Below are 11,983 nucleotides of genomic sequence, written 5' to 3'. Positions count from 1 at the left end.
TTGGTACTTGTCAAAGCATACAGATGAGATTCCATCTTGGAAAGAGAGAGGAGACCTCTACTCCCAGAGGGGTGCAAAAGATCGATGGTGCGGGGCCCACATTTGATAACTCCATCGTGCTTACCCAACCAAATCATCCCCAAAATCACATCTAGGCCCATCTTATCAAGGATGAGAAGATTAGCATGAAAAGTAGCTCCCTCAATGAGAATTGGAACCTCATTAACAAAGTGTCTAGCAATGATTTCCCCACCCGGTGATTCTATATGGTATGGCACTTGTAGATTTTGCATCTCAAGTTTACTATGCAGCCCAAATTTCTTGTTGATGAATGAAAGAGTTGCCCCAGAATAAAAAAATAGTTGCAGGGTGGGAATTGATTAGGAGTGTACCCATGAGTACTTCGGCATCCTCCGGAACTTCTTCGGCAGTGGTGTAGTTAAGATGGACATGCTTAGGAGCTTGTTGTGGCTTAGCTTCTTGACGTGGTGCTTGAGGCAGAGGATTATTGGGCCTAGGTGCATTGAAGGCACCGCCACGCCTCGGAGAGGGGTAATTCTTGGAGATGTGGCTTATGCCACCACAATTGAAGCACGGACCCTTTGCGGCAACACCTGGGTTGTTCCAATAGGCATTGGCCAGCTTAGGAGCTTGTCCTTGGGGAGGTTGAGGGTGGCACACAATCCACATAGGATGTGGAGGTTGAGCACCCGGCGCCCGAGGTGGAAGAGGATGAGGCCCCAAACGTGGACGTGAGGAGCTACCGCCTGCCGAGGTAGTTGCGGGACGCTTGTGCTTTGCTTCCAGATTCTTCATCTTCTGCTCGGCTCTGATGGCAATATTCACCAAGTCATTGAAATCTTCAAACTTGGTGGTGGAGAGCTTGTCTTGCAATTCTTCAGAAAGCCCATCATACAGGCGTTCTTGATTCTTGGCATCAGTGGCCACTTCTTCAGGTGCATATTGGGAGTGGGTGTTAAAGGCATTGACATAGGTCATCACATCCCGATTTCCTTGAGTAAGATTCAGAAATTCCTACTTCTTAATGTCCATGATACCCTTGGTAATATGGAAGGAGCGAAAAGCTGTGCGGAACTCCTCCCATGTAAAGCGGTGGTTAGCAGGGTGAGATGCCATAAAATTCCGCCACCAAAGAGATGCCATAAAATTCCGCCACCAAGCCCCAGGGGCGTCATGGAGTTGATGAGAAGCAAAAAGAACCTTCTCATATGGCTCACACTCAATAAGTCCAAGCTTCTCTTCAATGATATTGAGCCAGAAATCCGCATCAAGAGGATCCTTGGAGCCACGAAAGATGGGAGGGTTGGTACGGAAGAATTCTCAGAACTTGTTCACTTGAGGCTCAGCCCTAGGACCATAATTGCCGGCATTGCCCATCTGATTGACTAGGTGTGCCATAAGTTCAGTTTGTCGAGCCAGGACGTCTGCGAGGGTTGGGTGAACGGGAGCTTCAGGAAGGGGGTCCTCGTTGTTGTGGTTGTTATTGCCATCCGAACTATTAGCACCATCCCTCTCAGTTCCCGAATGCAACACCGTCCTATTAATAAACAAAACGGTTAGCGATCCAGAATGAAAGATAGAGAATACTCATAGGAAGGGTGGAAAGACATTGTGTAGATAAAAATCTAACACACGATCAACACAGGAGTAGTAACTCTAAGAGATAGAACAGATTTGGTTCACTAAGTTTAATAAGAACCAACTAGGCTAGATTTTGACCGCAGCACATTAGATTGATTGAGTACAGATTTACAGACCAGAAGAGAGAGAGAGTATGCATGCATGCAAAGTATGAATGCACATGTCGCCTCCTCACATCGTGAGCACGCCTTAACGTTCTAACACTCATTTACGACCCAAAACAACCACATTGTCCAGCAGCGCTACAACCCTCCTACTAGCGCTCAGGACAATGGGTGATTCCCGCCTTCTCAACCTCGGTAGATGGCTCAAAAAGCTTCCAGCAGGCGAAAGGGTTTTTCCTGCGCTCCCACTACTTATGAAGACAAGAGGGGTTAAGCACATCTTAATTAAACAAGTGAAGCAGTAAGAAAGAATTAGCTCTAAGACCAAGGAAGAAAGGTAACATCTTACCTTAAGTTCAACTTTTTAACAATAATAAATCTTAGTGCAAGTGATTAAATTTTATTTTACTCTCAACCCACTAAGCAAGTTTTAGGTTCACTTTATGGAATCTCGGCTCCGATACCCGTTGTGAGAACCGCCCAATTTACACTCGGTTTAGGTGAAAATTATTGATTAATCCATTAAGATGAGAGTTAGCACGTGCCCTTCTCTCGACACACCACGTGTTAATCCACATCTTAGAGGCACTTAATCAACACAATTCATCTAAAACAACTGCAAATCTGGTAGTCCCGGTATGTGCTCCAACATACACCCAGGGTCCAGCATATGCACATACCGTTTACAATCAGATACATCGCCACGGAACCACAAAGAGCAGTATAACATTACCAAAGTTCATTATAGGTTCGATATAGGAGGGTTCAAACTATCTTCCATTATAAGCCTTGGGCTCATGAAAGCCATATTAAACAGAACTTTGAATTTATTATATTTACATGCTCTCACGGAGCTCGATTACGATAAAGGCATACTAAGATGATGATGCCTTGCTCAAGGACATCATCACAGCCACAACGACCTACTCCTCCCCCGCATTTGGATCAGCAGGGTAGAAGTGGCCGAACACCACTTTCGGCTCACCTGCAACTAGGTTTAGAAAGCAACCTGAGTACAAAAGGTACTCGCAAGACTTACCCGATTAAATAAACAAGGATCATGCAATGGCTCAAGTAAAAGCGTTAGGGTTAAGTAGATATTGCACAGCCAGGGTGCTCTAAACTATCACCTATCAAGATTAATTATTCTTGCCCAAACCCCAAATGTTTTAGTTGATTAAGAGCATAATATGTGAATGATCATAAAGGTGGCAAGAACCACTCCAACATAACCGAAACTCTCTACGAGGAATTCGACGAACCAAGAGCTTGCTCATATCCGGGAGCGCGGCAATTCGAATTGATTAAAAACCTTGCAAGGGTGTACTACTTTACCCACACGACGCGAGGTCCATGAGACTCACCCAGCCGATCACACCGAGCAAGGGGGTACCCACGTCAACCGTTCCCAACAAGGCTCGATCATTGAACTTCACACCTAGCTTACGCGTGGAGAACTTAGTTCCACCGGGGACGCCTCTAAACTTTCCTACTCACAAGTCCACCCGGGGACACCCCTAAGCCTCCCTGCATAGCCCTTGGCCACGTATCTAGGACTGCACATCAATGATCAAGTCAAAGGAGGTAATTGGCTCATCCGTACCATTATATTGGATATGTGGTAGCACGAAAAGTTGCTCAAAGTCGATGGCATCCACGAACGGTCCTTAAACGATCCAAGCAGACTATGCCCATGTGACAACATTCTCTAGGCCCTACCATTCCGCTCGAATCTCGGTACTACCAAACCCTTACAACCAAGACGAACCAGCGCAACAAGGATAACCGGCAAGTGTGATACTCCAAATATTCCTTCCTAGCAAGCGATAAGAAATCTATGCAGGGCTAAGCATCTAGTCAAGTTAAGTAATTAACCGACTAACACGTGGCAAGGACATGGATAGCAATTCAAGGAAGGGTAATGCACGAGAGTAGGTACCAAATTGCAATACATACATACAGCCCAACAATACCCAAGTGAGATAGCTAAACTAAATCAGATTAGATAGGTGCAAGAAATATGCTTAGCTGCTTGCCTTGGTTAGCTTCAGGCTCAACCACGAACTGGACTCCGGGTTCAGGCTCAACGGTCTCGGTGGGCTCCACGGATTCGACCTCCGACGGTTCGGTCACTAAAATGCATGAATGTGATGCAATAATTAAGAAATAAACTTATACAGCAAGCATAAAGCATGGAATAAATTGAGAAGGTAGAGGACATCACAAAGAGCTCACAAAAATTGGTTTTGCAGCAAAAACATTTTCCTAGAATTAATCATAAATATAGCAATTTTCAGCTACTCTAAAAAAGATAAATCAGAAAAGGCATGCAAACTTAGCTAAACAAATCCAAGAAAATTATCATATATAGTAGGCATAAAAACAAAGCTAACAAAACTAGTTTCACCATTTTGTCACATTCCTGCAAAAAGTTATGCAATAAACTACATTTTGGACAGCAAGCACGAAATCGAGATAAAACCCTAACAAACAGCTAGAAAACATATGAGCAAGTTGCATCACTAGAAACTAATCTTCACAAGGATCCTAACAAAATTTGGTTTGTCATTTTTTGAGCAAAAATACAAATAACTAAGCATTAAACTCATTTTGTCAAGATAAAACTATAGATAACTTTACAGCAAAGTAACAAGCAAAACAACATTTTTCCTAAGTAGAACTAAACTATAGGAATCCAACAAAACAAGTTTCACATTTTTCTAAGCTATACACGAATTTCTATGGATTTTGCAAAATTGCAGCACAAATAAACACGCTTGAAAACGCTAGATGCACCCACAGCCGGCCAGCCCAGAGGCTGACAGGCGGGGCCCATGGCCAGCGGCCCACCAGGCCGGGTCAAGGCAAAGCCGGCCTTGACCGCGGTGTGGGTGCGGCCACGGCGTCGCACGGCGACGGCGGGCGGCGGCGGCGCGGCGAAGCGGAGCCGGAGTGGGGCAGGAGAGGCACGCACGGGGTGGAGGGGATGGCGGCGAGCCTCACCGGCTACTTGGATGGTGGGGAACGGCGGCGGAGGGGCGGCGCGGCGTGACCCAGCGGCGGCGCGGCGTGACCCAGCGGCGGCGAGCGGAGGAGAGCGGCGGCGGCCCTGCAGGAGGGGGAAGGAGGCCGGGTGAGGGCCCAAATCGATGGAGGAGGGTGAGGGCTCGGTGACTCGTGTGCTGGATTAGTGAGGACCTTACCGGCGGCGGCGAATTGACGGCGGCAACAAAGCTCGGGGGGGCGGCCGTGGTGGAGCAGAGCTAGGGTTTGGAGGGGAAGAAGGGGCCGGCTTGCTTAAATGGAGGAGGAGAGGGCAAGCGGGTGGATAAGGACGCGTACGGCAGGACGCGCGCGGCACAGCGCACGAGGATGGCCGGCGCGTGTCGCGAGAATGGCCGGCGGCGTTGCGACGTGTGGCGCCGAAGCAGAGCAGGGAGTAAGAGAGGAGGAGGCTGACAGGTGGGCCCGAGCGAGGAAAAAGAAGAAAACAAGTTTGAAATTCGATACGAAGGTGTTCCCGGGCTCAAAAATTCACCAAATGTTTACTGGAGATAGATAAAATCACCAAGAACACAATGCAACAAGAATCACTCGAAAAGCTTTTGTAATTTGGTCGCAACAAAAAAACAAAGAGACTATTTTTGAAATTTTCGAGAATTTTATGGCTCTGCTCAAAAGTCATAAAATCCTGCAAAAATATTTTTAAATCAACATTTGAAATCTAGTATTTAAATAAAATTTTTGGGGCCAAGTTGCATAACAAAATTTGAACTTTCTTAACAAGCACAAATTCAAATACACACCAAATTAAATTCAAAACAAAACACACATTCACATGATGCTCCCTTATGCCTTAATGATGCTCATGATTATGTTTAAAATTTTTCGAGTCGTGACACGAACTGTCGCGGCGGGGCCCACGACGCCCCGCGCACCATTTCGGATTGGAGCCCTCTGACGCCTCCTTTCGGTTTCGCTTTTCCTTCCTCCGGATTATTATTTAAAGCCATCTCCGTTGCGTTCTGAGAGAGAGAGAGAGAGAGGGAGCAAAGGCGAAGCAGCCAACAACCGGAGGCGGCCGAGAGAGACGAAGCTCTTGAGAGAATTGGGAGAGGGAGAGAGAGGGAGGGAGGAGGACGATGGAACAGGTGGAGGCGTGCTCGTCTTCTTCCTCCACGACCCTGATGAGGCAGTGCAGGATTTGCCATGACGAGGAGGACGAGGGCGGCGCGACCACCATGGAGTCGCCGTGCGGGTGCTCCGGCTCCCTCAAGGTATGGATTCCAGCATCCCTTGGCCGTGAGCTTCTTGATGCTCCGCTGTTCTGTTTCGTGGCTGATGCTCTAAGCTATCTTGGCCTGACGACGAGGCTTCATCATGCCTGATGATGGCCTGTCTGAATTGACGTGTGCTTTCCTGTGGCCGCAGTACGCGCACAGGGGATGCGTGCAGCGCTGGTGCGACGAGAAGGGGAGCACCCTCTGCGAGATTTGCCTTCAGGTTCGCACACCTCTGATCGATCGCCACCCGGCCTTGCTCCATCATCTTTCATCCCCGATCCTAGCTTCTGTGATTCTACTCCAGTTTTCACTGTTCCCCACTGTTTTATCCACGAGAGTTTCCCCCTTGCTGCCTCGAGCGTGCTGCAATTTGTTCCCTAAACAACAATTCAATTCAATTCAAATAGCAGAGGTTAAGCTTAAGCTACTGCTCAGCGCCTTTCCTCCTTCCCCGTGAAGAGCTTTCGCCTGAATGACATGAGCGATGCTTTCGTAAAGGCTACGTGCCCAGAAGAGATTTCTTTGAGGCTAAACCCAGCGATTCTGACTTGTTGATCACATCATGCAAGTGCCTCTTTTTTTCTCTCGGTTTGCAGCGCAAAGTATCGTACTTTTCTCCTAGTCCAAGTAATCAAACCTGTCTTTGCCTTTGTTTAACATCTCGGTGTTCTACTGTCTGTCAGAATTTCGAGCCTGGCTACACCGCTCCTCCCAAGAAAAACCAACCTGCTGATGTCGCGGTCACCATCAGGTAACTGAACTCCCCTTCTCTCACGCACAAACACACCGCATTGGTAACTGGGCGTTGGTATTGATACGCGCATTAAGGCTATAGAACCAGGTGAATGTTGGGTTTAATTGTTGGTCAGGTCTAGTGGTTCCATGAAACTGTCCATTGCTGGGCATCCAGTCCTACCATTTCGCTGTTGGCGTCCTCATCTGAACGGAGCGTTCAGGCTTGAGGGGGTGTTATCTGGCTCGGTTGCTGACCAACCTATCTTTATCTTCAACTGATTGATTAATTGGAATCTTCCAGCCAGACAGCCACTTAGACGACCAACCACCAGCCATTGATACTTGATCGCATACCACCACCAGCAAGCTCCAAGATGGCCTTCTGCCCACGGCATGCACCTCATGCCAGACACTGCACACATGCCAGCCCTAACACTGATCTGATCTGAACCTGAATGCATCCTGATAAACAACAGCAGTATACTCAGCGTCCGACCCTGATCATCATTATTCATTATCCAAACAAGAGAACAAGAATTCCAATCAAACGGGTCGCCGTGATCCGGCGCATTCCACATTCTAGCAGCTGTCGCAGCATCTTCTCTGTTCTTGTCTTCTTGAGAACATGGGTTCGTAGAGACAGAGAAGGGGCTGGGTGGCTGCCAGGTCGGTCCGGCCCAGCTGTTCCGTTAGGCGAGCCAACCACCGGGTCCCAATCATTCCTCCCAGCATGAGATGGCAGATAAGATGCAAATGCCCCTGCACTGTTGCTGCACATCTGTTGTACAGCTCCAACCGTGTCCTGCACTCCTCTCGGCTGTCTTGCACCGCTGCCATTGGAGTCAAACCGCTCGTTCATCATCAGTAGTTGCAGCACTGCACGGCCAATCATGCACATGCAACCGCAATATGATCGAGGTGGCATCATCATCAGGGTCAAAAAAGAAGAAAATTCAGTCGAACATGTTGAGCTCAGCTGGTCAGCAACGACCGATTCAGTAAAATTACTGATGGTACTCACCAGCCACAACCACCGCTGACGGCTGCTGACCTGTGCTTGCGTGGTGTGCAGAGAGAGCCTGGAGGTGCCCAGGATGGACTACGAGCCGGCAGCGGAGGAGGAGGACGTCGACGCGGCGGTGGCCGGCGCCGGCGACCCGGAGTACGCCGAGTGCGCCCGCGCCGCCGACAGGAGCGCGTCCTGGTGCCGCTCGGTGGCCGTGACGGTACGGTGACTGACAAGAAATCGAATCACATTGTCAGGTTTCAATTTGATTGAGCTAAGCACACAGTGCACGGCCTGAACTCTGAACTCTGCCTTGTCCGTGGGTGCAGTTCACGGTCGTGCTGCTGCTGAGGCACCTGGTCACCGTGGCGACGGTCGGAGCGGCGAACCAGTTCGCCTTCAGCCTCCTCACGGTGAGTATACTCCTACTCGACCTGGATGAATGCTTCTTCGATTTTTCGCGTTGTCGAAAATGGGAGAGAGAAAAACTGAAAATGCAGTGTGGCTTCTGCCATCGACTCTTAACAAATTGTCACTTGCTTCGCTTTGAAGGTGTACTTGCTGCGGGCGAGTGGGATCCTGCTGCCGTTCTACGTCGTCATGAGGCTCATCTCCGTGATCCAGCAGGGTCAGCGGCAGTACCGCCTGCAGGTCCTCCAGGTTGGTTGGTTGCCACTTCTGAACATCGAATCGGGTTGCCTGAACGAGTGTTGGTTTCCTGGACCTTTTCTTGCTTCTCATCCTGCCTGAATGTTGGCGCTGCTGCTGCAGGAGCAGAGGAGACACGCGTTGAGAATGGCCCGGCTGCAGGGTCAGGAACAGCAGCAGCATGTCATCCTGGTTCGCTGAGGAAGAAGACGGCATTCATCAAGTGTACATGTCTTGTACAAGGCTGTAAAATGTACCACTACATTGTTCAGGGGGCACCGGGGAAAGCGAGCATTGTTTACAAGCTTCCGTTTATGTGCGTACATCACTTGCAATGAAAGCTGCATCAACCTGAGTACTTGACGTCGTCGCATGCCTAAAACCTGGAAATAAAAAATCCTGCTCAAGTGGTCGACAAAAGAAGCATTGGATTACTGTTGAGTCCATCCACCCTCTCGTTCATGAATTACTATGATGTACTGATGTGGTACTACCACCGCAATGTAAATAAGAGCACGACAGTGATCCTGCATGGATCCACCCACCAACATCATTCCCTTTTCAGTTTTCGCTTCATTTGATGGTGGGCCCACGGCAATCCCTCTGTCCTAGTGAGGACCACGAATGTTGTTTAGCACAAACATAAACACAGCAACAATGCTTCCTGCTAAACTCATATGTATGAGTGACTCTTGCGACCGGTTCCGACCACCTGAAGATATTTCGCTCTGTTCTGCTGGCGACCAGCAGCAATGTTTTTCTTTCACATCAAATCAGCACCAGCCAGCCAGTAGTACTTTTCTCTCAAAGTAAATTAGCACCACCAATCGCCAGCCACAACCAGCTGAACAGAGCGAATCTAGCAATTCCGATCATGTTTTGTCAATTTATATTGGTTGGTCAGACATCTTTGTAAGGAGTAACTCCAATGATACAATGTTGTCAACATATATGGTTGGTTAGACATCTTTATAAGGAGTAACTGTGCAGCAACAAGTGGCTCCCAACTTGTTGGTAGGATTTGTGAACTCTGTCTCTCGATCTTTCCCCCCGCTATAGTGTAGAAGGGCGAATCCGAGGCGACTCCTTCTCCGCCGCCGATCTCGCTGGCTCTCCACCGCGTCCGGCTGCCCGGCGAGCGTCGGAGGTGGTGGAGAGCTGCGGATCCGGCGGCCGGTGTACAATTTTTCAGCTTTCTAGGTCTAGGTTAGGGTTAGGAAGTGGTGGATCCATCTCCTCTTCAGCGTCGGCGCTGGATGAGGTCCTTTGTCTCCTTGGAGTCGTGTCCGGCGACGGCACGGGTGGTTTCGCCTTCGGCGGCTGCGGGCTGAGGCGTTTCGCCGGCGGTCGGAGGCGGAGCTTCATCGACCTCGCCGGGGATGTAGGGGTGAGGCGTCCTGGACGTCTTCCCCTGGGTGTCTTCGGTGGCGGCGGCGATGGCCAAGGGGGGATTCCGGTTTTCCTTCCTGTTGATGGCTCTCCGGGCGTCGTCGACGGTGAGGAAATTTTGCTCCTCCGCAGCGGTTCTGTCTGCGGCCACCGTGTGAGGTTTGTGGTCTCTCTTTTTGCGAAAGGAGGGATGATCTGGGCGTCCCCTTGGGATGTTCCCTCCGGGCCATCGGCGCCGGTGGCGCCGGCTCTGGGTTCGTGGGCGATCGGTTCCGAGGAAGATGGTGTTCTTGGTGTGCTTCCATTTTCTCTGGCAAGGATGCGGCTGATGTGCCACAGTGGTGCTAGATTCGTCGCGGACTGTGGTTCGTGGCGTTGGATTATGCAGCGTTTCCATGTGTTGGAGCTCCTTGACGGCGAGATGGACCTTCCCAAGCTTGGCGGCGTCGGCAGTCGTCAGCGATCGTTGTGGAAGACGGCGGAGAAGCTCTTGAGGGCCTTTGTTGTAATTTTCGTTTTTATGAGGGTCTTCTTTGCTTTATGGGGATGTACGGTGCTTCAAGTTTAATACCATTTCTTCCTTTCGCAAAAAAAAAAACTGTGCAGCAACAACATGCGAAGGCAGTAACGTGCATTAAGAGACAACTAGAATCAGACCGAAACAGAGTTGGGTAAAAAAAACAATTCAAGTCCCTTTTGATTCCTCTAGAGCTAAAAATTTAGCATTTACTAGTCATATACTTGCTTGGATCCATAGTTATAATTTAGCTAGAGCACCCATTAGCTCTCTTCTTCTACACATTTTTAAGTTGGCAACGTATTAGGAGCAAACCAATCTCTCCGTGCAAATTATGAAAATTTCAATCTGAATCATCGGATCAATATTCAAGGGGCATGGGGGATTGGGTAATTTTACAATCTGGACCTGCTCTTGGATTGGGTGATCACACTTTTACAAATCCCCTCTCCCACCCTCTCACTCCTGCCCTTAGATGTTGATCCGATGACCCAGATTGAAGTTTTCATAATTTACACGAAGAGATTGATTTGCACCTAATATGTTCACTTTTAAATTTTGATTAGAATTTGATCTATTTATTAGCTCTTATATTTGAATAAACTAATATACTTTCATCTGCTAGCACCTGAATTCAAACGGAACCTTTAGCAATGGCGCATTGCGCGCGTAGACCCGCAGCCGATCTACTACCTTGCTACAGAAAAGCGTACCATGCTATGGACATACTAGTACACTGATGATGCCGACCACACACGCAGGCGCGCGTACGCTCGTACCAAGTTGGGAATTATGAGCACGTGACGGTGGCAGGCAGGGCGAGAAAGGGGATTTTCAGCACGTGATCTCACGCGTGGAGATCAAATCCCTGCCGCCCTGACCAAGGGCCTGTTTAGTTCGTTTTACCTGTGAACGTAAAAAAATTTTGTGTGGGAATCTTACCAATTTAAAGTATTAAATGAAGTCTATTTACAAAACTTTTTGCACAGATGGGTTGTAAATCGCGAGACGAATCTAATGATGCTAATTAATCCATGATTAAGCAATAATTAATGAATGGTACTGTAGCATCACTGTTGCAAATCATGGATTAAGTAGACTCATTAGATTCGTCTCGCGATTTACAGCCCAACCATACAAAAATTTTTGTAAATAGACTTCATTTAGTACTTCAAATTAGCAAAATTCTTTTTCACTTTAATGTGTTTACGATTTTTTTGCGTTTACGGGGTGGGAACTAAACAGAAAGAGGATCGTACAAGGAGCAGTTTGTACAAGGCATGAATGACAAAGCGAGCGCGTATCGCCTGACTAGACTAGCAGGCACCACTCACTCTGTAGCATAGCAGCATGAGGCCATGGTTAGTTTCGTTGCAAAAAAAATTTCAAAATAATTTTATTAATTTGAAGTACTAAATGAAGTCTATTTATAAAACTTTTTACACAGATAATTTATAAATCGCGAGACGAATCTAATGATGCTAATTAATTCATGATTAATCAATAATTAGCGGAAGGTTACTGTAGCATCACTGTTGCAAATTATGTTTAAATAGACTCATTAGATTCGTCTCGCGATTTACAGCACATCCATGCAAAAAGTTTTGTAAATAAACTTCATTTAGTACTCCATGTATGT

General features: G+C 48.0%; 1 protein-coding gene across 2 annotated transcripts; it reads left to right on the top strand.

The window, feature by feature from the left end:
* The first annotated feature begins 5,787 nt into the window (after positions 1-5,787).
* LOC120706677 lies at positions 5,788-9,114 on the top strand. Of its 2 annotated transcripts, XM_039991369.1 has the most exons (7): positions 5,788-6,043; positions 6,198-6,269; positions 6,733-6,800; positions 7,857-8,010; positions 8,120-8,203; positions 8,343-8,450; positions 8,562-9,114. In XM_039991369.1, exons 1-7 carry the CDS (start codon positions 5,909-5,911, stop codon positions 8,637-8,639), a joined length of 699 nt encoding a protein of 232 aa, XP_039847303.1. In that variant the 5' UTR covers positions 5,788-5,908; the 3' UTR covers positions 8,640-9,114. The 2 variants fall into 2 exon arrangements, with proteins under 2 accessions (XP_039847303.1, XP_039847304.1); XM_039991370.1 differs by lacking the exon at positions 6,198-6,269 and having other exon boundaries at positions 5,794-6,043.
* Positions 9,115-11,983: the final 2,869 nt, after the last annotated feature.

The sequence above is a fragment of the Panicum virgatum genome, chromosome 5K (genome assembly GCF_016808335.1).
Source record: "Panicum virgatum strain AP13 chromosome 5K, P.virgatum_v5, whole genome shotgun sequence".
NCBI classification, from domain to species: Eukaryota; Viridiplantae; Streptophyta; class Magnoliopsida; order Poales; family Poaceae; genus Panicum; species Panicum virgatum.
Note: the sequence above shows the minus strand (reverse complement) of the source record. Positions and strands in the feature narration are given on the sequence as shown.